At 36.3% G+C, this 23,040-nt stretch overlaps 2 protein-coding genes across 3 annotated transcripts in view; one reads left to right on the top strand and one right to left on the bottom strand.

Moving 5' to 3' along the window:
* Positions 1-6,022: 6,022 nt before the first annotated feature.
* LOC132709517 (uncharacterized) overlaps positions 6,023-23,040 on the bottom strand; it is a 57,552-nt gene continuing 40,534 nt past the window's right edge. Inside the window, exons 1-2 of one of the 2 annotated variants that reach the window (XR_015732797.1) lie at positions 8,780-9,102; positions 6,023-6,160 (exon numbers count right to left, since the gene is read on the bottom strand). The gene's annotated coding sequence lies outside the window, so the exon portion shown is untranslated. The other variant, XM_087888511.1, reaches the window with a different exon arrangement.
* LOC117677549 (hepatic lectin-like) overlaps positions 12,100-23,040 on the top strand; it is a 70,863-nt gene continuing 59,922 nt past the window's right edge. Inside the window, exon 1 of the mRNA XM_034437831.3 lies at positions 12,100-12,386. Coding sequence (XP_034293722.1) covers positions 12,296-12,386 — 91 coding nt within the window. The 5' untranslated portion in view covers positions 12,100-12,295. The remainder of the gene's footprint in view (positions 12,387-23,040) is intronic.

Below are 23,040 nucleotides of genomic sequence, written 5' to 3'. Positions count from 1 at the left end.
AACCAGTCGCTAATTTGTGATAAAACAGCCGCTTCATAGTACAATCTTAAATTAGGCATTTTAAGACCTCCTCTTTCACGTACATCCTGTATAATTTTCAGTTTCACTCTTGGTTTCTTCCCACCCCAGATAAAAGTATTAACCCCTTTCTGCCATTCCATCAAATTTCTGTCTTTCTTAAGCACTTGTATCATTTGAAACAAAAATAAGAACCTAGGTAAAACATTCATTTTTATTGCTGCTATCCTTCCCAGTAATGATAGTTGTAGCTTTTTCCAATTTTCCATTTCTTTCTGTACTTTTTGCCAAAGAACTTCATAATTGTTTTTAAACAATTTCGTGTTTGAGGCTGCAATATATACTCCTAAATACTTAACCTTTTTAACTATTTCAAATCCCGTTATTCTCCCTAAATCTTCTCTTTGAGATATGGACATATTTTTAATTATCATCTTTGTCTTATGTTGATTTACTTTAAATCCAAATACCTTACCATATTAACCTATTATGTCCAACATACATGGAACCACTTCTATAGGTTGAGATAAAGTAACAACCAGGTCATCTGCAAACGCTCTTAATCTATAATCCCCCTGTCTAATTACAATTCCTTTTATTTTATCAGATTCACGTAACTTATTCAACAAAACTTCTAAAGTTAAGATAAACAACAATGGCGACAAGGGACAACCCTGCCTTGTACCTTTCTCAATTTTAAAGACTTCTGTTAGGCCTCCATTAACTATTATTTGTGCTGTTTGTTCCTGATATATTGCTCTAATTGAGTGTATAAAATACTCCCCAAAATGCATTTTTTCTATTATCTTAAACAAAAATTGTCAATTCAGTCGATCAAATGCTTTCTCTGCATCCAAAAATATGAACGCTGCAGGGACCTGGTTATTTTTTTCCAAATATTCCAATAAGTTTATAATTTGTCTAACATTATATTTCATTTGCCTCCTGTTTATGAAAACTGATTGATCATTATGAATTGTTTGTTGCATAACTGGCATTAATCTGTTTGCTAATATCTTAGCAAAAATTTTATAATCAGTGTTCAAAAGTGAAATTGGCCTAAAATTTTCAGGTTTGATACAATTTTGATCTTCCTTCGGAATCAGTGAAACAAAAGCTGTTCTCCAAAAGCAGTGGTTCTCAACCTTCCTAATGCCGCGACCCTTTAATACAGTTCCTCATGTTGTGGTGACCCCCAACCAGGGGGTGTGTTCTAAATTTTTTTACTACCGGTTCTGTGGGCGTGGCTTATTTTGTGGGCGTGGCTTGGAGGACATGTGACTGGGTGGGCGTGGCTAGCTGGTCATGTGACTGGGTGGCCATGGCTATGTGTATAGGGACTACTCAGAGGGCTGAAAAAAATCATTTCTGACAGGTCCTCGCACTTTGGACTGGTCCTCACACTTATGATCATCCTCACATTTATGCCCATTGTAGCATTCTTAACAACCATGTCACTCATTTCACAACTGCTTCTTTTCACCATGGTGATAAGATAGGGCAAAAAACGTAAAATGTGAGGATAGTCGTAAATTCGAGATCTGGTCAAAAGTGCGAGGACCAGTCAAAAATAACTTTTTCAGCCCTCTGAGTTGTCCATGTGCACTACCCAGAGGGCTGAAAAAAGTCATTTCTGACAGGTCCTCGCACTTTTGACCGGTCTTCGCATTTATGACTGATCATCATTTATGCCCATTGTAGCATTCTTAACAACCGTGTCACTCATTTCACAACTGCTTCTCTTCACCATGGTGACAAGATAGGGCAAAAATGTAAAATGTGAGGACAGTCGTAAGTTTGAGGACTGGTCAAAAGTGCGAGGACCAGTCAGAAATAACTTTTTCAGCCCTCTGAGTAGTCCATATGCAACTTTAAAATGCTTGTAATTTATAGTCTCTAATTTATCAGGCAAAATAGTCTTTTCTCCACAAGTTCTCACTTCCCAGCAGCTTTAATCCACTCTTACAATGCAAAGTTCTCAATAAGCACTTTCGTTTCTTTCACTTTCAAAACCATAACAAAGACGCCATCTTCAGCCTCCAGCTCAAAGAAATTCAGTTTGAAACAAAGTAAATCCAGAGTTAAGCTCTGTTACTTGTTCTCCTGTTTCTGCTCTGCCTGCGCTTGTAATCAATCAGACTCACTTTTTGACAGCAGGACCGGACGCGGCTTCTAGCTCTGCTTACACAGAGTTGTCCCAGATTCGGAGCTTCTTGGCGGGCTGACTGGGGAGCTCTCACCCTCCAAGCCTCTGGAATTATTCCAGAGGACTTTCGGGGAGCTCTACTCTCACCCACCGGCTCTCCTCTCCTTCTTTTCCCAAAGGGGAGGTTTTTCAGCCGCCAGACAGCCGATTTGCGCTGTCAAAGCGGTTTTTACGAAGTCACGGGGCTGGCGGTCTAAGGAGACCGTCCACGAAGCCTGCGGTGCCGACCGGAAGTCCTCTAAACAATCTCTTCTTAAAAACCTCCAGTGATGGAACACTCACAACTTTTGGAGGCAAGCCATTCCACTGATTAATTGTTCTCACTGTCAGGAAATTTCTCCTTAGTTCTAGACTGGATCTCTCTTTCATAAGTTTCTTATCAAACTTTCCATTGTCCTGCCCTCAGGTGCTTTGGTGAATAGGTTGACCCCCTCCTCTCTGTGGCAGTCCTTTAAATATTGGAAGACTACTACTCATTCTTTTTGTTAGACTAGACAACCTACATTCTGCAAATATTCATCATGATTTATCCTCCAATCCCCTAATCTTTGTTGCTCTAAAACAGTGGTTCCCAACCTTTTTTTTGGCCATGCCCCACCTAAGCATCTCTAAAATCCCGATGTCCCCTCCCATGACATATAATTCTTACTGTTCAAAAAGTGAACTCCTATTCATGTGGAGGAAGCCTAAAAGGCCATTAACTTGGTTTAAACAAGATTCCAAAGAACATGGCATCCATGAAAGAGAAAAATAAAAGGGACTGACAGCTGTTTATTATAAAAATTTGCAGTTAGAAATGGTAGAACCGCTTAAGGAACTATTTTGCAAGATTCAAGCCGGAGGAGATGTACCCCCTTCATGGAGAACAGCTTTTATCTCATTGATTCCAAAGGAGGATCAAGACCTTAGTCAACCTAAGAATTATAGGCCAATATCGCTTTTAAATACTGATTACAAGATTTTTGCTAAAATATTAGCAAATAGGTTAATGGTAATCATGCAACAAATGATTCATAATGACCAATCTGGATTTATAAGTGGGAGACAAATGAAAGGTAATGTAAGACAAATTGTAAACTTATTGGAATACTTGGAAAGGAACAACCAAGTCTCTGCAGCGCTTATCTTTTTGGATGTGGAGAAGGCATTTGATCAATTGAATTGGCAATTTTTATTGAAAATAATAGAAAAGATGCACTTTGGAGAGTACACAATCTATTAGAGCAATATATCAGAGACAAACAGCACAAATAATAATTAATGGTGGTTTAACAGAAACTTTTAAAATTGAAAAAGGAACAAGACAGGGATGCCCTTTATCACCGTTATTGTTTATTTTAACTTTCGAACCTTTACTGAATAAAATACGAGGGTCAAATAAAATAAAGGGAATTAAAATTAGACATCATGATTATAGATTAAGAACATTTGCAGATGACTTGGATGTTACTTTAACTCAACCAGTACAATCAGCTACAGGTTTAATGGATATAATTAGCCAATATGGACAAATGTCTGGATTTAAAATAAATAAACAAAAAACAAAGATAATAACTAAAAACATGATGACAAAGCAAAAAGAAGAACTAGAAAGACTAACAGGATTTGAAATAGTAAAAAAGGTTAAATATCTAGGGGTATATATCACAGCCTCAAATGTAAAATTATATAAAAATAATTATGAAATGTTATGGCAAAAAATACAGAAAGAGATGGAGAATTGGGGAAAACTACAATTATCTCTGTTGGGAAGAATAGCAGCAATAAAAATGAATGTTCTACCTAGGTTTCTATTTTTGTTCCAAATGATACCAATACTCAAGAAAGATGAAAATTTGAGGGAATGGCAGAAGGGTATTAATAATTTTGTTAGGGCAGGGAAAAGACCGAGAATAAAGTTAAAAATAATGCAAGATATACGTGAAAGAGGAGGTCTTAAAATGCCTAATTTAAGATTATACTATGAAGCAGCTGTCCTAACAATAATTAGTGATTGGATTAACTCAACAGAAGAAAGAATATTGAACATTGAAGGATATGATTTGTTATATGGCTGGCATGCTTATTTATTATATGATAAAAAGGTGGATAAGACCTTTAAAAGCCATATATTAAGGAATGCCTTGTTACGAGTTTGGAAAAAGTATCAATATAAGTTAAATTATAAGATACCTATATGGGCAATACCCAGACATGTGATAGAGAATATAAGGTGATTACTTATAAAGAGCTTCTTAAAATGGAAGGGGGGTATTGCAGTTAAAATCTTTAAACGCATTAAAAGAAGAAAGAATAATTCAAACTTGGTTTCAGTATGGTCAGTTGCAAGCTAGATGGAAAGAAGATCAGAGAATTGGTATCATGCAGAACGAGGAAAAGTTGGTAAAACAAATTAGAGACCAAGGTCAAATGCATATAAAAAGATTACACAATTTATTGATAGAAATAGATTCAGAAACGGAATTAGTTAAGGATTGTATGATAAAATGGGCACAAAATATTCAGGAACCAATAATGATGGAAACTTGGGAAAAAATATGGGTTAGAAATGTAAAATTTACGCAAGCACAAAATTTAAGAGAAAATTTTTATAAAATGTTCTATAGATGGCATTTAGATCCTAAAAAGTTGGCTTGTATGTATCCAAATTTACAATCTAAGTGTTGGAGATGTGATTGTGATGATGCCACTTATTATCATATATGGTGGACTTGTAAAAAAGTTAAAGCATTTTGGATTAAAATATGGTGGATTATCCAAAATATTCTTAAAAAGAAGATAAAGTTTACTCCACAATTGTTTTTGTTGGGTATAATTACAGATTGTACGGTTATAGAGACTAAATTGATTTTAAATTTAATAACTGCAGCTAGACTTTTGGTGGCGCAATATTGGAAGAAGGAAGATTTGCCTACTATTGAAGAATGAACATTAAAAGTAGCGAATCTGGCAGAAATGGCAAACATTTCAGCATATTTGAAAGATCACTCACAAGAAAGATATATATTGGAATGGAGAAGATGGATTGATTATATTCAAAACAAATATCGGACTAAAAAGTATCAAATAGCTTATGAATGAGTAGAAAAATTAAGAGTATTTATGTTTAGTTAGTAAAAGGGGAGTTAAAGTGTGAAGGGGGGGATAGGAATCCTTAGTTTATTAGCTTAGTTTAGCATGCCAGCATGTTAATTGTTATACCCTGTATTTTGTTCTGGGAAGTTGGGGGGGGGGGGGTAAGGAAGGGAGGGGAGATGGGGAAATACTTGTAAAAAAAATTGTTTTTTTTTCTTTCTGTAAAACTCTTTAATTAAAAAAAAGAAAGAAAAATAAAAACAAAAGTCAGTAAAAGTACTGAGGAACTTTAAAAATAATAGTATGAATGGATATGAAAAACAGCAAATAAAGTTTCAAAACATATAATAGAGAACCAAAATGCATAAATATAAAATAATGTTAATGAAAACATTTTCTGTAGTATTTTGATCATATTAATTACTATACATATTAAAATAAAGGTACCTAACAAATTCAAAATACAATTTGAGCTCACCTCAAAATCATATTTACAATGCAATCCTATGCATGTCTACTCAGAAGTAAGTACCATTGTCTTCATTGGGTCTTACTCCCAGGAAAATGTTGTAAGATTGCAGCTTTAGTCTACTTAAGTTAGTGAGATCCTTGTGCTTGATGCCTGCTACAGAGAGATTTTGTATTAGGCTCCAAATCATTTACAGCACTAAAACCACAGCTAAATATGAAGATAGGAACAGTAACAGCAGTCTTCTTGCAAAGTAGGTTGAATTTGGGTATTTATTTCTGTCTCATCACAAAGCCATGCCATCGCTCCTTTTGTATTGAAGAAATATTCTTGTGAATACTGACAAACTTTTTTCTTGCTTGTACTACTCATTTGATGCATAGGGTTTGTGACTAAAAGAAAGAAATGTGAGAAAAACTTATGAAATGATGCAAATTATTAAAAGAAATCATTATTAAAAGATGGCACAGAAAGAGGGAAATTCTTAGCTTAATTTATAAATAATAAGATTGTCATGAACTAATTATGACCCTCCCCCCTTGGTTTGAACCTGCAGCTTAGTGGGGAAATGCTTTGGTAGTTCAGTAGGTGTAGGTGAATCGCACAGGCCTGGCAAGGCCTACGCATTTGGGACTACGCAGCCCCAGATTGCTCTGAGAGGAAAAGTCATGTAAAACACAGCCTGGGAAAACACAGACTAAAAATAACTGTAAATCTAACAATTTCTTACTTAAACTTGGGTCCTGGTTCTGTATCCTCACTGCTGGGCTTCCCCCAACAGCCATCCACTCTGTCTCTCCACAGAGCAGCTCTCTCTGTAACCACCCAGCAGCAAAGCCCACAGGAAAGAAAGAGAGAGAGTCCCATGTTCCTTAGTGGGAACACATCTGATTGGCTGGCAGTTGCTCCCTCCTCCCCCTAACTGGGATATCCTTTTCAGACAAGTGCATAGGAAATGCACTTTAACAAAGACAACAATGGGTAAATGAAACACAGCTGTTTCATCACAAATATATAAGAACAATTAGCGGGCTTTCAAAAATTCAGTTAATAGCTCATTTTTTAATTGCCCCCATTAAAAATCAAATTGCCCCCCTGTGGGGTATGGGTTCCATGTTGGGAACCACTGCTCTAGCGTCTCAACTTCTTTTTTCTATCATGGTTACCAAAACTGGATGCAGTATTCCAATTGTGGTCTTATTAGTGCAATATAAAGCGGTAGTAACACTTCACATGATCTTGATACTATCCATCTGTTGATGCAAGCTGGGACTGCATTGGCATTTTAGCAGAATAACAAGAGTTGGTAGGGACCTTGGAGGTCTTCTAGTCAAACCCCTTCCTCAAGCAGGGGATCCTATACCATTCCAGACAAGTGGCTGTCCAGTCTCTTCTTAAAAGCCTCCAGTGATGGAGCACCCACAACTTCTGAAGGCAACCCATTTCACTGGTTAGTTGTTCTCATGGTTAGGAAAATTCTCCTTGGTTCTAGGTTGCCTCTCTCCTAGATTTATTTCCATCCATTGTTTCCTGCTGTGCCTTCTGGTGCTTTGGAAAATAGGTTGACCCCCTCTTCTTTGTGACTGCTCCTCAAGTCTTGGAATACTTTGTATTTTTTGGTTGAGCCAGGCACCATGTATTCTATACCTATCCATTTGCTTTTTTTTTTTTTGCCTATAATTAGAATTTTACTTTTCTCACAATTGAATTTCATTTTGCTAGCTAAAATCCAGTGTTCAAAATCATTATGTATCTTGAACCTATCTCCTGGAGTGTTGGCTATTCCTGCCAGCTTGCTGTCTGCAAATTTGATGAATTCCCCTTGTATCCCATCATCTAAATAAAAAATGCACCCCATTGTATGCTTCCCTCCATGTAAATGTAGTTCCTCAATGTTTCTATATGCTGAATGTTGTTGGTTAGTGTTGAATATGATAATGAACCTTGAGCAAAGGTTTCCCTCTGGTCCGCCTGACAGGCAAGAGAACTGGAGGTTTGAATTGATTGGCTCAAGCTTTAGGAGATAAATTTGAAGGATCTCAGTGCCTGAGCTGTCAGACTGCCAGACAGCTCAGCACTTCTTCATTCCTGTACCAGCCTTCAATAAAAGAGCTGTTTGCCTGATCTGCGAGTCCTGCCTCTTCATTTGATCCACACTTAACAGTTAGTCAGTTATGAATCCATCTGGTGGTGATGCTTCTATCCCATATTTTTCTATCTTACCAAGAAATGGCTGTGTCAGTGATCAGTTTGCAACAAACGAGTGCTGTGATCTCAATAATGGCTGGGTGGGGAAAAGACCAAGGTTCTCCACCATTCCCTCTACAATTACATATTAAAAACTATTCTTGGTTGCAAATACTATTATGATGGTATAAAAAGAAGGATGCTGGTGAAGTTGCTCAGTTCTCAGGATGACAGAAGCAGTGGGATGAGTCTTGGGATACTTAGACAAAAGCGGGAAAGAAGCAGCAGCTCCATATTGGCTAGTTTAAACAGCATAATACCCTAAAATGTTTTTTGTGGCTTAGAGTTTCATGCAAGTATTGTATTAATTCAATAAACTACACCTCCTTTAACTGTAGACACAGCTACTGTTCTATCTAGCCCAATACTAAGGACACTGATAAAGTTGATGCCCCAGCCTTAGCCCTGGACTGAACATGGAAGCAGTCATGTAAAGTAAATATTTTATCATTATGTCCTTTCCCTGCTTCTTCCTGGGTCTCCTCAGAAGTGAAACAAGTAGGGAATTCTGAATTACCAATTATTACTTTAGCCACTAATAATTCCCATTAGAAGATCAGCCTGATTCTTACAAAAATCTTTTGGAGAACACTTTCTCTGAGCACCAATGGAGTTGAGAGTGATATTAAGGAAACCCAGTCTACAATTGTTTTTCACCTATATTGATCAAGCATCTTCCAGGAGTTCTTTCCAAACATGTAGAGGTCCCAGGTTAGGAAAGAGTACCTGAAAGATTAAATAAGTATGGAAAGAGAAGGACTTACTGTGTTAGTTTGATTCATAGGAATATAAATATTTAGCACAGTAGTATGAAGAAAGGTCCAAAGGAACAGAACTAGTCTCATTGTAGCTGCCTATTCAGGCCAGACTTCCCAAATATGGAACTGTGTATTTGGGGTTACAAGTCCCAGCATTAAAGGCAGACCTGGCTGGTGTTCCTGGGCATTGTAGTCTCAGTGCGTCCAGAGGCCACAAACTGGGAAATGCTATTCCAGAACTGTTGTTCGTTTCTCAAGAAGTACCAGCTGCAAACACAAGCTTCAAAGTAATGTACCTAGAAGACAACCAGGAAAAGACAGAATGGAAATGGAAGGCACTTTACCTCATTGGGAAAGTTAGGCTTCGATGGTGTATTTGAACGTGAGCATTCAATCAGCTGGATGGAAGAGGGAAAGGATACAAGGCTGTCTGGATGATAAGAAGACATGTGGTGGGCTGCCTGCTTCCGCCTCCATTCACATTCTGAAGTTAGCTCTCATCAGCAGACCCAACAGAAGCTCTCTTGATAATGCAGTTGGGTTTCCTGTGCAAGCCCAGGAGAGGTGGTCTGCATGAAACACTGGCATTTCTCAACTGTTCTGTTCAGGCTCCTCTTTTCATCAGTCTGGTTTTCACTGCTTTTCCCCCTGCTGTTGCCTCCCTCCCTAAACACAGCCCACATCTACCCTTTGAAGCCTCTAGGCTGGTAGTACAGATGCACCCCGAATTACATTCATGGGATGTGTGTCAGTATGAGTGCATGTTGGTGCAAGGAATAATTTATTGGATAATATTATTATCCATAATTATTATTTGCCTAGCCATGGTCAGTGTTTCAGGAAAAATCTCCTCCTCTTTCTTCCACAAAAGATTTCAGATCAATTTACTACTCTAAAAACATCAAACTCATTTTTCAATGATTGAAAAAAATCAAGATACTTGGAATCCTATTCTAAAATTCCTGTAAGTATACAATTCTCTATTAAAAACTAGGCATATTGAAAAGCAGAAAAACATGGCCCAAAATGTAACTGTTGCTGTTGCTGGAGATACCAATATCAATATTTCCAGATTGGAGGTGCGAGGAATTTCTGTGCTGTTTTTTACTGTTTTTATTGTCATTTGTGAGCAACAAAGGGTTATTATATGCAAGTATATAAATTTAATAAATATTTTTAAATTGTTTTAATGATCATTTGTAACCACCCAGGTTTATGTTGCAAATATATAAATCTAATAAATAAAATACATCTGGTAAAAGTTTAGGTGCATACAAATCAGATTTCCTTCTCTTCCTTATGGAATGCTCCAAGATAAGGGCATAAGTTGTTTAAACCTACAAAAAGGACAATACAGGAAAAGAATGTGACCTGCTATTATCACCTTTCCTGTGACCTCCACAGTCATTTTTCTAGCTGCCCATCAACGGGAAGATTATTCAAATTGTCCAACATAAAGGCTCAGCTATGCTTCAGAACTCTAAGACAGGAAAGAAGTTACTATTCTTAGTAACCACTATATGAGAGTAACTGGCAATGTTTGGTGTAAGATAATGTAAATTTAGATATTAGTCTAACATTTTCCAGTCTCCACTACAGCCTGCTCATCCATCTGCTAGAATAGTGTTGCTCTCAAAATCAGTCCAATACTTTCCAGTATCCAGGATGTCTAGAAAAGTGTTTACTTACCTGCAAGGGCACATGATGTTTCACTGAAACCACAAAACAGAGCAATTACATTTATCAATGCATTAAATTTCCAGCAAATTTTGTTACTAATTTGTAGGAATAAGATAATTGTTTATCAAATAATTGCTGTAGATATATTATACTTGGACTTCAGTAAGGCATTTGACAAAGTAGACCACAGCCTGCTTCTTGGTAAGGCAGCATCACCACCAGATGGATTCATAACTGGCTGACAAACTGCACTCAATGTGTATGTCCTCAATTAAACTACATCTACATGAAGTAAGCAGTGGAAATAAGCAGTGGAAGTAAATGTCCTGAGCCAGAACTCTTCATAAGCTTCATCATAAGTGACCTAAATGAGGGGATTGAAAAGGAACTCATCACATTTGGAGATGGCACCAGCTTGGGGGAATTGCTAATATGTTGGAAAATAGACTCAAGATTCAAAAGGATCTTGATAGACTTGAGCATTGGGTCCTACTCAGTAGGATGCAGTTCAGGGACGAGAAAAGTAAAATCCTACACTTAGACAGGAAAAAACAAATGGGTATAGAATAGGCAGTACCTAGCTTAACGGCAGTAACTGTTAAAGTGATCTAGGCATCCTGGTGGGCTACCATTTAAGTATGGGCTAGCAGCAGTATGCTGCACCTGCTAAAAAGCCAATGTAGTCCTATACTGCATCAGCAGAGGGATAGCATCAAGGTCAGAGGAAGTGATAGTACCGCTTTACACTGCACTAGTGAGATCACACTTGGAATGTTGCATCCAAGTCTGGTCACAATGATACAAAAAAGATATTGAAACCTCAGAAAGAGTACAGAGATGAGCTACAAAGATGATAAGGGGTCTAGAGGCTAAACTGTATGATGAACAAGGGAACTAGATTTGTCTAGCGTAACAAAGAGAAAGATTGGGAGTGACATGATAGCTGTCTTCCAGTAATTGAGATGCTGCTGACTTATTCTCTGAAGCACCAGAAGGCAGGACAAGAAGCAATGGGTTAAACTCATCAAAGGGAGATCCAACCTGGAATTAAGGAGGAACTTATTTGACATTGAGAACTGTTAATCAGTGGAAGAGCATGCTCCCCAAAGTTGTGGATGCTCCATTGCTGGAGTTTTCAAGAAAAGATTGGGCATCATTTGTCCTGGATGGTGTAAGGACTCCTGCTTTGGACAGGGAGTTCAACTAGAAGATCTCCAAGGTCCTTCCTAGCCCTATAATTCTATAATTGCACAACTGTCTATCATTCAGAAAGTCTGCCAGCACTCACTGTTTGGAAACAGTGCCAGTGTAATGCCAGAAACATTACACCAAGAGACCAAGCTTGAGACTTCTACCATTTTCTGTAACCCAACTAGGGCCCTTCTTAAGTCTTGGACTGTATCTCCAGCCTCTGAATCTGTGCTAAACCCTGGGCACCTATGTCATACAGATTGCAATCATATGTGGCTAGTTACAAATACTTTATTGAAATATTTTTAAACTCTGAAACATAATGTGCACGCACTTATTTATTCATTTTCATTCATGTTAATTTTTAAGTTCAATTTAGAACTCTTTCTAACTGTCCAACTTGTATCAATCCATTCTGAAGATTTCACATTTTGATCAACAAGCTTGGTAGGATATACATTTTTTCCTTATTCAGCTTAGAAAGAGCTTTCTTTGTATTTTTCTGGCATCCAGGACCTTTAAATAGTTCCTGCCTCATTTCCTTCATATCAGCCAGTCAGTTATTATGGGATCCTCCACTTTATGCGCACAGAACTTGATTAGTTGGCACACATTTTACACAGCACGTTTTGCGGGGAGCATTTCTATGAGATGGCATCGTGGAAAGGAATCTATAGCAATGTGGATGTGCTTGAGCAACAGACAGAAGATCCCAAGGTCCTTGATCAGAGAAAGTGGGCAGGTAAGTGGCAAGTATAATAATATCTGATCAAATGGAACTAGTGGGGAGTGTAAGATGGCAAACTTGGAGACACTTCTTCAGTATTATGCCTACCCCTAGATGTATACAGAATGAAGTTTCAGGCATTTGCCTCTTTTCCTTTTTTTTTTTTTTTAAGTTTCATTGGATTTTTAAAATATACATCAATATCAATACATGAACAGTGTGGCCTCTGGGTATAATTCATTTTGATACAAACAGCAATAATAGTAATAATAATAGTTGTCGCATTAATCAATCTTATGTAATCCTAGTATTGATATACATGATTATTTTTAGAGTAGTTATTCATTATTTCAATGTTCCATTTTAATGTCAATGATATTCTTAAGCATACATAGTCATACCATCTTTCAACCTCTAACCTTTCCATCTAATGATTACTTCTATTATATAAAAATTATATCTGCTAATATTCTCCCTATTTCTTATTTTTACCTCTATTCTAATCAGGCCATCATTACTAATCCTTTCAACCTCCAAACTTTCCATCTAACTCTAGCTTTATATAAAAGTTGTGTTCTTATTTCTACCTCTATTCTGGTTTTTAATCATGCTATCATTGTATTAACAAAACAAAACAAAAGTAATGATAATTCCTTCTAGTTGGCGTCGCGGCGATCCTGACGGGGGAAATAGTGGGGCTCTAACGAGCCCCGCGAAAACCCCGTCTGTTAAGCCCCCGCTGGCAGGTCTACGGACCTCCCCTGTCCCCTCGGTCGGCCGAGAGAAACGGGCAGGTTCCTCGGGGCTGGAGGATTACCCTCTGCATCGGCGGTGGCTGAGCAGCAGCCATGGCAGCTGCCTCAAGGCTGTGACAACCGGGAAAGTAATGTGCAGGAGAAGAAGCAAGGAAACAGAGCAAACTGTTTGGAAGCCGGGTAAGTGAGTTTTACCCAGGCAGGAACAGCGTTAAAAAATGGATTTTGACAAGAGAGCCCCTAGCCTTAAATAGCGGCTACAGACTATGGAGACAAGAAGATTTAGATAAGCTATGTGCTGGAGGAAGAGACCCATTTGTGAACTATCTTTAATGTGGATTTTTGTGAAATGACTGCTAGCTGGCAACTATAAAACTTTGAAACTTTTCGTTATGGATATGGATTGCTTTTGGAGAGACAAGGAGGGAGGAGGCGTTGAGCAGAAACCTTTTGAAACAATCAGAAAAGCCAAGCGGAGAATTGCATATTGGCTAAAATGGAGTCGTGTCATGGAGGAGTGAAAATTTAAATTTGTGGATTACTTTCGGTTTGACTCAGACACAATGTATCTTGCTACCTAAGCTGGTTTATTATGAAAACAATTAAGGAGGTTCAACTTTGGGGATTTTTAATTTGTTCTTTGGTGGTATGAAGGAAAGAAAGAAGAAAGAAGAAATGAGAAGGAACAATTTAAACTGATTAAGCAGATGTAAGCGGAGGAAGCTAAAATGGTTGCCTATTAAGAAGAAATGAAAGTGTAAATTGTGGACTGCTTGCTACTTAAAGGAGAAACTTTGACTTTTGCTTCCTAAATTGGATTACCTTGAAGAAAAACTAAAGAGGTTTGACTTTAGATGCACTTAATTTGACTCTGGACTACTTATGGATGGTTGGAAAGAAGGAATTATCTGGAATAATTAAAACTGCTGATTAATGGTGTGCCAATAAAAAGGAAGGATGTAGCAGCAGAAGAAGACAAGATGATACCATACATGGAACACAAAAGAACTAAGTCTTTAGTAACATTGAAAAATACTAGATTATTAAATTTGGAGGGACATGATTTGCTGATGGGATGGCATGCTTTCTTATGGTATAAAGGAACTAAAATTCAGGGGTATTTTAGAAGGCACCAGATACGTGAAGCTTTGTTTTTGACATGGGAGAAGATCAAAAAATACCATTATTTGAAGATTCCAGTCTGGGTATCTACAATTGAAGCTTTTTCTTATCCAGTGGTATTTGAAGGGGAGCAAATTGTTAGATATAATGAATTATTGGACGAAAAGGGTGAACTTAAATTGAAACAAAACTTAGAAGATCAGGGAATTAAGATAGATTGGTTTTCATACATGCAAATACTTTCCAGATATCGAGAAGATTTTATACAAGAAGATATTTATAGTGTTTCGACTGGTTTAGACAAAATATTAATGGGTTCAGATGACCATGTAATTAAAAAGTTATATGGTTATTTACTTGAAACAAAACTGGAAGAAGAACAAGTTAAAGAATCAATGATAGCATGGGGGGAAAATTTTGGTTATAGTATTGATTTAGAGAAATGGCAAAAATTGTGGTCACATAATTATAAAATGACAATGTCAACAGCATATAAAGAGAATTTGTATAAGATGTTTTACAGGTGGGCCTGGCCTAATTTTCTCCCTCTTTTATAAAAGATTTTTAATTTTTAATATTTTTTAATATTTTATATATTTAAATTTTAAAATTGGTTTTAAATTGATTGGGGTTTTAATTTGCCTGGGCCAAAACTATTTAATTTGATTTTAATTCCACTTTTAAATTTTGTATGTATGTATTTTATTGTTTGGCTGTGCACCGCCCTGAGTCCTTCGGGAGTAGGGCGGTATAGAAATCAAATAAAATAATAAAAATAAATAAATAAATAAAGGTGGCATTTACCCCCAACGAGAATAGCCAGGATGTTTAAGAATAAATAGGAGAAATGTTGGAAGTGTCATCAAACTCCAGGATCGTACTACCATATGTGGTGGACATGCATGGAAGCAAGGAGATTTTGGACTAAAATACATACGTGGTTAGAAAAAATGACAAAGAGACATATTGACTTTAAACCAGAAATATTTTTATTAGGAATTTTACCAGAGACATTTAATAAAGAATTACAATACTTAATTGTAAACATTTTAACAGCGGCCAGAATTGTATTTGCCAAAAACTGGTAAGGAGAAAAGATAATTACTGATGAAGAAATTATTATGAAAATGTTGGACTGTGCTGAAATGAGTAGATTGACATTTGAAATAAGAGAACAGGAAGATAAACAATATTATTTGATATGGGAGATATTTTATCAATGGTTTGACAAAAAGTATGGAGATGAGAAAGCATATATGAAATGTTTAAATATTTATCTTCAGTTTAAGTAAAGAATAATTGTTATATGAGGAGATCTGGAGAATTGTAAGCACGAAATGATTTCAACCGATTGAGATGCTGTCTATAATTGTTTGTAAGGATGATATTTTTATGTTGTTGTTGTTGTGTTTTTTTATTTGTATTTTTTTATTTTAATCTAAAAATAAAACTTTTTTCAAAAAAAAAAGAACTAAGTCTTTTAGTCTCTACAAGCTTACTGATATTGGAATCAAAAAGGAAAAAAAGAGCTTGGACAGAATAGAAAAAGGGAAAAACTAGAATATATTGGGTAGCAAGTTGAGAAAAGCGCTATAGTCTGATTAAGATGGATGTAAATGCTTTCTATGTAATTGATATTTAAATAATGTAAGGAGGAGATATCCTCTTTCTTCTTTTTCTCTCTTTTCTATTTTTCTTTTTTTTCTTATTCCCTATTATTCTTTTATCTTATTCCTCTCTTTTTTTCTTTTTTCTTTTTTTTGAATCTTCCTTCTTAATTTTTTCTTGTCATATTTTTATCCCTTTCTTCTCCCTTTTTCTTTCCTTTTTTACTTTTCATTATTATCATTGAGAGAAGTGGTTTTTAAAGTGGGAAAAATGTGATTATAGAAGAATTATAAAAAATATGAAGACGATGAACGAATTTTTGATTATCAACAAGAATTGCTGAAAGAATTACTAACTACAGAAATTGTTTTTTTAAAGGTTTGTGAATGAAGCTTTGAATATTAACAAGAATTGTTTATAGAGGGCTTCCTGTCTGGCTTCCGGCGCCGCCAGACGGTCCTCCGTGACCGCCAGCCCCGTTGCCTGTAAAGAGCCGCCTTTACACCTGAAAGGCGGCTCGAAAAACTCCATTTCCTGATGGAAATGTGAGTCAGAGCAGGCGAGGGCAGGTAGAGCCCTCTGCGAAGTCCCCAGAGGCTTTTTTTAACTCTTGGGGATGAGCAGGTTGAGGCTCCCTATTCCCGCTCGCCGTCGCTCCGGGCATCGGGAGAACTCTGCCTTTTTGCAGAGCTAGGCGCTGGAACCAGATTAATCAACGAATCTAACAGATGGATTTATTAAAAAAGATGAGACTTGGACTTGGGACCCTAAATTGCAAGTATCCTTAATGAATTTATAAGCATTTCAGAGTGAAAGAGAAAAAAACTTTAAAATGGCGACCGCTGAGGCTTGGGAAGTAGAAGAAAGCCGAAAGTGAGAGTCCTTCCATAATAGATACAAAGTAGCGGAATATATAGTGCTGGCTACAATTTGGAAGAAAATTAGTTATTTTAAGTTCCTTTCTTCTTGGAGATTTGTACTTGATCTTGTTTGGGGGGGGAAAAAAGAGTTTGCTGGCAAGATGGCGTTAAAACTTATAAAGTCTGATAGACAAGCAGGGGGGGTGCTCCCCCACTCACAACTGTTTGAACAAGCTTTGAGCCTACAGATCTGCAGAATGGTTTTAACTTAAAAGAATTCCTTCAGGAGGAAATGGCAAAATATCATGAGACTATGAACCAGAAATTTGAAAAATTAAGGCAGGAAATTAAAGAAATTATATAACTAAAGTATGATAACTTGCAACGAAAGATTGTAACAGTGACTAATGGTTTTTCAGAAGTTGTTATAAAGTTGGATACAAATATTAAATTACTAGAGTCTAAAATGGAGGAAATTGATGATAAGATTTATAATTTGGACAACAAAATACTAAGAATTGAAAAGGATTTAATAAATATTCAAGACAATAGTTTAGAAGTAAAGTCTAAAGAGGAAGCTGGTCACGAGACTTATAATGCAGAAGATATAAAGCAAGGGATTGAAAGAGAAGTTGTAATGATGCAATACAGGCTTACAGAATTTGCGATCAGAATCAGAGGCTTACAGGAAAATAACAGTGATGACCTAAGAAAAATATCTGCTCAAGTTCTGGCTGGGATCTTAAAGGTTCACCCTGAGGAGGTATCCTGTAAAATTGATAAGGCCTATAGAGTAAATTCTTGGATTGCAAAGCAAAGGCAACTGCCTAGAGATGTGGTGATTTACTTTACAGATAAAGAAATAAGAAATGATATTGTGCAAAAATCCTTTAATTCTACTCTACAACTGTATGGGAGAAAAATTTGGATATATAAAGAATTGCCGCCTAAGATGTTAAGAGATAGAAAGAAATTTGGACTTTTGGTGACTGAGCTAAGAAAACAAAATATTTTATTCAGGTGGGATGTCCCAGTGGGTATAATATTGAGATATCAAGGAGTAAGATATCAGTTAAATACTGTTGAAAAAGCGGAAGAATTTTATTACAAGGTCCTTAAAAAGCAAAATCAACAAGAGATAGAAATTCAAGAAAAGCAGAAGGAGATGGAAGTAATGAAGAAACAACAAGTGACAGAGGTCTCCACAGATGAGCCGCTTTTGGATTTTCTCTCAGAGGTCTCAGCTGGACTATTTAATATAAGAGAGGCGGTTCCGGATTCTAATGTAATGATTTATCAAGCCACAAACCAGCATGGAAGTCAATCAGTTGATATACAATTTACAGAACCAGAAAGATTTAAGCCACAAAAGCAAAACCAACAAGATCAAGTTATAGATCAGCATGAAAACCAAATAGTCGATACACAATCTACAGAAAGGAATTCAGGATGGAGATCCAACCCACAAAAAGTCAAGAAAAGAAGAAGTAGGTCTCACAAAAACAAAAACTTTTAAACTAAACAACAGTGTAATGCCAGTTATTTATGAGAGGACTGAATATATGAAAAGATAATGGGCAAAGTATTGGTTTATTTTATCCTGAGGAGAGTGACAGATCTCTGCAGTGCTGAACTTTTGGGATGTGAAAAGGGCCTTAAATCGAATGGATTGGAAATATCTTTTTCGTTTTTTGGATTTCTTGATAAATATATTACGTTTATGCTGAGTTACATGGCAAGAGATTTACTGGATTGGGGCACGCAGAAGATCTGGTTGTTACCCTATTATGGTGGTTGGAATTAATAATCTGGATAAAAGACACCTCTATAGACATTATATGGAATATAAATATAAAGTCACTCGGGTGGTTGTTGTGTTTTTTTTTTTCCAGTATGAAGATATTTGTTATGGATGGGGGCAGATGGTAATTGAAGAATGAAGATACTGAAAATACTGTTGGAATTAGGATGCGATGTTACCTTAACATGGGCGATGGAGTTTATTATCCAGCTGAAAGACATTACAGAAGATATTATATGGATTACAAGCTTAAAGTTTTTTTTAGGATTTTATTTACATAAGGGAATATTTTTCTAGCTGAGTGGGCAGAAGAATAAAGATATTAAGAACAATTATGGTAGTTTTGTAGGAAAGTGGGTGGAGATAGGTTAGGTTATTGATTGTTTAGTTTAAAGAAAAGGGATATTATGTCTAGATGTGAATATATGTAAAAGATTTGAGCTAAGAGATATAACGATGGGGGAGAAGGAAATGGGTAGCTGAACTGAATAAATGTTAAATTAGGATTTACTATATAGTTTTATAGTGGAAGGTTGTTTTGAAATGTTATATTAATATATATAAAAGATTTGACTTAAGAGATATACGTATGGGGGGTAGTAAAAGGGTAGATTATGAGCGGAAATCGCTAAATTGGGAGATATAATAATATTATTATGTTAAATTAGGAGTTATTAGATAATGTTATAATAGAATGTCACTTTGAAATGTATAGTATAGTATAATATAAGGGGGATATGATAATTTTATTAGAAAGAAAGGGTCAGCATATGGAGATGGAGTAAGTGGATGGTAAAGTATTATATAATCTGTTATGAATTTGTGTTTTATTATGAAGAAGTCACAGGGGAAGGGGAGGGTGAGGGGGGGTTAGGGAGGAGGGGGGGGAAAAGGGGGAAAAATCTGTATTTGAAAAACTTTTTCAATTAAAAAAAAAAAAGAATTGTTTATAGAGTTTATGATTATTTTTTAAAGCCAGAAATGTTGCCATAGAAAAACCATAAGAAATGTGAAGACTATGAAAAAAAATTATTTTTTTAAATATTAATAAGAGTCTTAATGGTTACAGAAAATTGATTCTAAAATGGATTAAAATACTGTTTGTTTTTTTATATAGTAAATAAGAGAATGGGAATGAATTTTTGAATAAATTTAAAGGCAATTAATAGTTTAGGAGAGAATAGGAGAGAAGATAGATAATAAAATGTATCATTATTTTTAATTGGTAAGTTAAAATAAAATGCTATGAATCAGTTAATTAAATGAAAATTAGGAGTGAAAAGAAGTATAATCTGGGTGATTAGATGATTAAAACTAAACTGTGAATTAGTCAAGTATAAGATTAGGGAATCATCCCTGGAGAACAGCTGATTAAGCTGTGAACCAGCTAAAAATAAACCTAGTAGAGGAGATAATACTGGAGAGCAGTTAGAGCTAAACTGTGAATTAGTTAAATATAAGGTAAGGAGTGGAGGTAAGCATCTCTGGAAAACAGCTAATTAAGCTGTGAACCAGCCAAAAATAAATTTAGGAGGAGTGGAGGAGATAATACTGGAGAGCAGTTAGAGCCAAACTGTGAACCAGTTAAATATAAGGTAAGGAGTGGAGGTGAGCATCCCTGGAAAACAGCTGACTAAGTCGTTATCCAGCTAAAAAAAAACTAGGAGGAGTGGAGGAGAAAATGTTGGAGAGCAGTTAAAACCAAACTGTGATCCAGCCATTAAATAAGGTTAGGAGTGGAGGGAAGCATCCCTGGAAATCAGCTAACCAAGCTGTAATCCAGTTAAAAATAAACCTAGGAGGAGTGAAGGAGATATCTTAGAAGTAATTTTTTTTTTAATTGAAAAGTTTTAAAAAATTTTACACGTATTTTCCCCTCCCTTCTCCCCCCTCCTGCCCCAACCCTCCCCCCCCCGGACTTCCCAGAGCAAATACAGGGTATAGCATTTAACAAACATAAAAAAAAACCCATACGCTAACTATCTATAGATTTATCTCCCTCTTGCACTTTAACTCCCCTTGTTCATATCTAAATATAACTATTTAAACCAATTATTGTTTGAAAGTAATCAATCCAACTTCGTTCTTGTCTGTTCTTCAATAATAAGCAAGTCTTCTTTCCTCCAGTATTACACAATCAAAGCCCAGTTACAATTAACCATCACATCTCCAACCCTTACATATATTAACACATTAACAAAATATTTTAACCAATCTCAAATAAAATATATTGTAAAAACCTTATTTTTACTTTTTACCCCATAAACTTATATTGATTCTTCCTGGAAACATTCCTTACTTAATAGCTTTGCATAAACTTATTCATCTTATTCTCTACAAATCCACTACATATAATCAAATACCATCTTCACTATTTAATATCTATTAAAAAAATTGTAAAAACTTTCCCTCAACCCTTGCACCACTTATATTTTCCCTATAACCCGCAAGTTTATATTTATTCTTCAACCAAACATTCTTTAATATAGCATTAATGTAATTTAAAACAAAGTATAAAGATTTACCATATTTTCCGGCATATAAGACGACTTTTTAACACATGAAAATCTTCTCAAAAGTCGGGGGTCGTCTTATACTCTGGGTGTCGTTCTCCTGTAACCAGGCAGACCAGCCCGAAAGGCTCTGACGAGCCTTAAATGGCTCTGGCGATCCAAGCTCTGACAATCTGCTAATCAGGCAACTCAGCAGGGATCGCCAGAGCCATGGAGAAGGAAAAAACTTTTCTCCTTTCACATGGCTCTGACGATCCAAGCTCTGACGATCTGCTAATCAGGCAACTCAGCTGGGATTGCCAGAGCCATGGAGAAGGAAAAAAGTTTTCCCCCTCCAGCTTGCTTACCTTAGCTGCTTGCCTTGCTTCGCTTGCCTGAATCCATTCCATCAGCAAGCAACTCCCTGCCTGCAATCAAGCAGGCAGGGAGTTGTGGACTTCAACTCCCAGAATTCCTCAGCCAGCAAAACAAAGCTGGCTGAGGAATTCTGGGAGTTGAAGTCTACAAGTCTTAAAGTTGCCAAGGTTGGAGACCCCTGTTCTATTGGGTAAGTTTTTTTCCCCTTTGGGAGCTTTAAAAAAAATAGTGAATTGGGGTTTTTTTTAGTTGTTCTTTTTTAGACGTAGCCATTTAAAGTTTAGGAAGTTTTAAATTTAGCTTTCATATAAAAATAAAAATAAAATAAAATAAAATAATATTTGTGCAGCTTTCTGAGATTTAGTGTGTTTTTATAGTGTTTCACTCTAACTACACAAACACACAAAATCTCACAAAGCTGTATGTGGAATTTTGTGTGTGTAAAGTGTGAAAATGGTTTTTTTGGGCTTTTTGTGGCTGTGTGAAGTTCCTGCTTGTTGCAGGGGCCATTTTGGGTCTTGCACAGCTGCTTTTACATTGTGGGTGAGCCAGTTGTGTTGTGTTGGGTTGTGTGTGTGTGTGTAAAGTGTGAAAGTTGTTTTTTGGGCTTTTTGTGGCTGTGTGAGGTTCCTGCTTGTTGCAGGGGCCATTTTGGGTCTAGCACAGCTGCTTTTACATTATGGGTGAGCCTGTTGTGTTGTGTGTGTGTGTGTAAAGAGTGAAAGTTGTTTTTTGAGGCTTTTTGTGGCTGTGTGAGGTTCCTGCTTGTTGCAGGGGCCATTTAGGGTCTAGCACAGCTGCTTTTACATTATGGGTGAGCCAGTTGTGTTGTGTTGTGTGTGTGTGTGTGTGTGTAAAGAGTGAAAGTTGTTTTTTTGGGCTTTTTGTGGCTGTGTGAGGTTCCTGCTTATTTCAGGGGCCATTTTGGGTCTAGCACAGCTGCTTTTACATTGTGGGTGAGCCAGCTGATGTTTTTTAATTTTTATTTGGTGTGCGTTGGAAGAGGGGTAGTCTTATACGGCAAGTATAGCCCAAACCCTATATTTTAACAGGAAAATTCGGGGGTCGTCTTATACGCCCAGTCGTCTTATACGCCGGAAAATACGGTAAGTAATATCCTTCTTCTAACCCATAAACTTATATTAAATGATCTACACTGTCCATAACTTTTATATCCACAATATTTTTCTTTTAACCAATCAGCTTATATAAATTCTTCAACAAAGCATTCCTTGAAATATACTTCAAGACAAAAGTGAAAGTTTAGTCAGTGGCCCATAACAATTCAAACATAACATTACTTAATATAACTTTTCAGAACAAATCATGTCCCTAAATATAAATAAATCATTCATTTTCACTATAATATAACTTTTCAAAACAAATCATATCCCTAAATACAGGTATAGTCATTCATTTTCACTATTACTATCCTTCCCAACAAGGACGATTATAATTTTTCCATCTCCATTTTTTCCTGACTTTTTTGCGAACCTTCTTCTTCAGTCTTATTCCTCCGCCTTCTTTTATTTTTATAAATTCTTGAATTTTCAACTGAAGTTGCTGTACTTTACAATCTTGTTCTCTTCGCAAAGTAGTTCCTTTCAGTAAACACACCTCTTTGACTGCGATTGAGAGTCCATTTTTGTAAAA

The sequence above is a fragment of the Pantherophis guttatus genome, chromosome 2 (genome assembly GCF_059756535.1).
Source record: "Pantherophis guttatus breed Tessera chromosome 2, ASM5975653v1, whole genome shotgun sequence".
Classification (NCBI taxonomy): domain Eukaryota; kingdom Metazoa; phylum Chordata; class Lepidosauria; order Squamata; family Colubridae; genus Pantherophis; species Pantherophis guttatus.
This window is presented reverse-complemented; position numbering and strand designations above follow the sequence as displayed.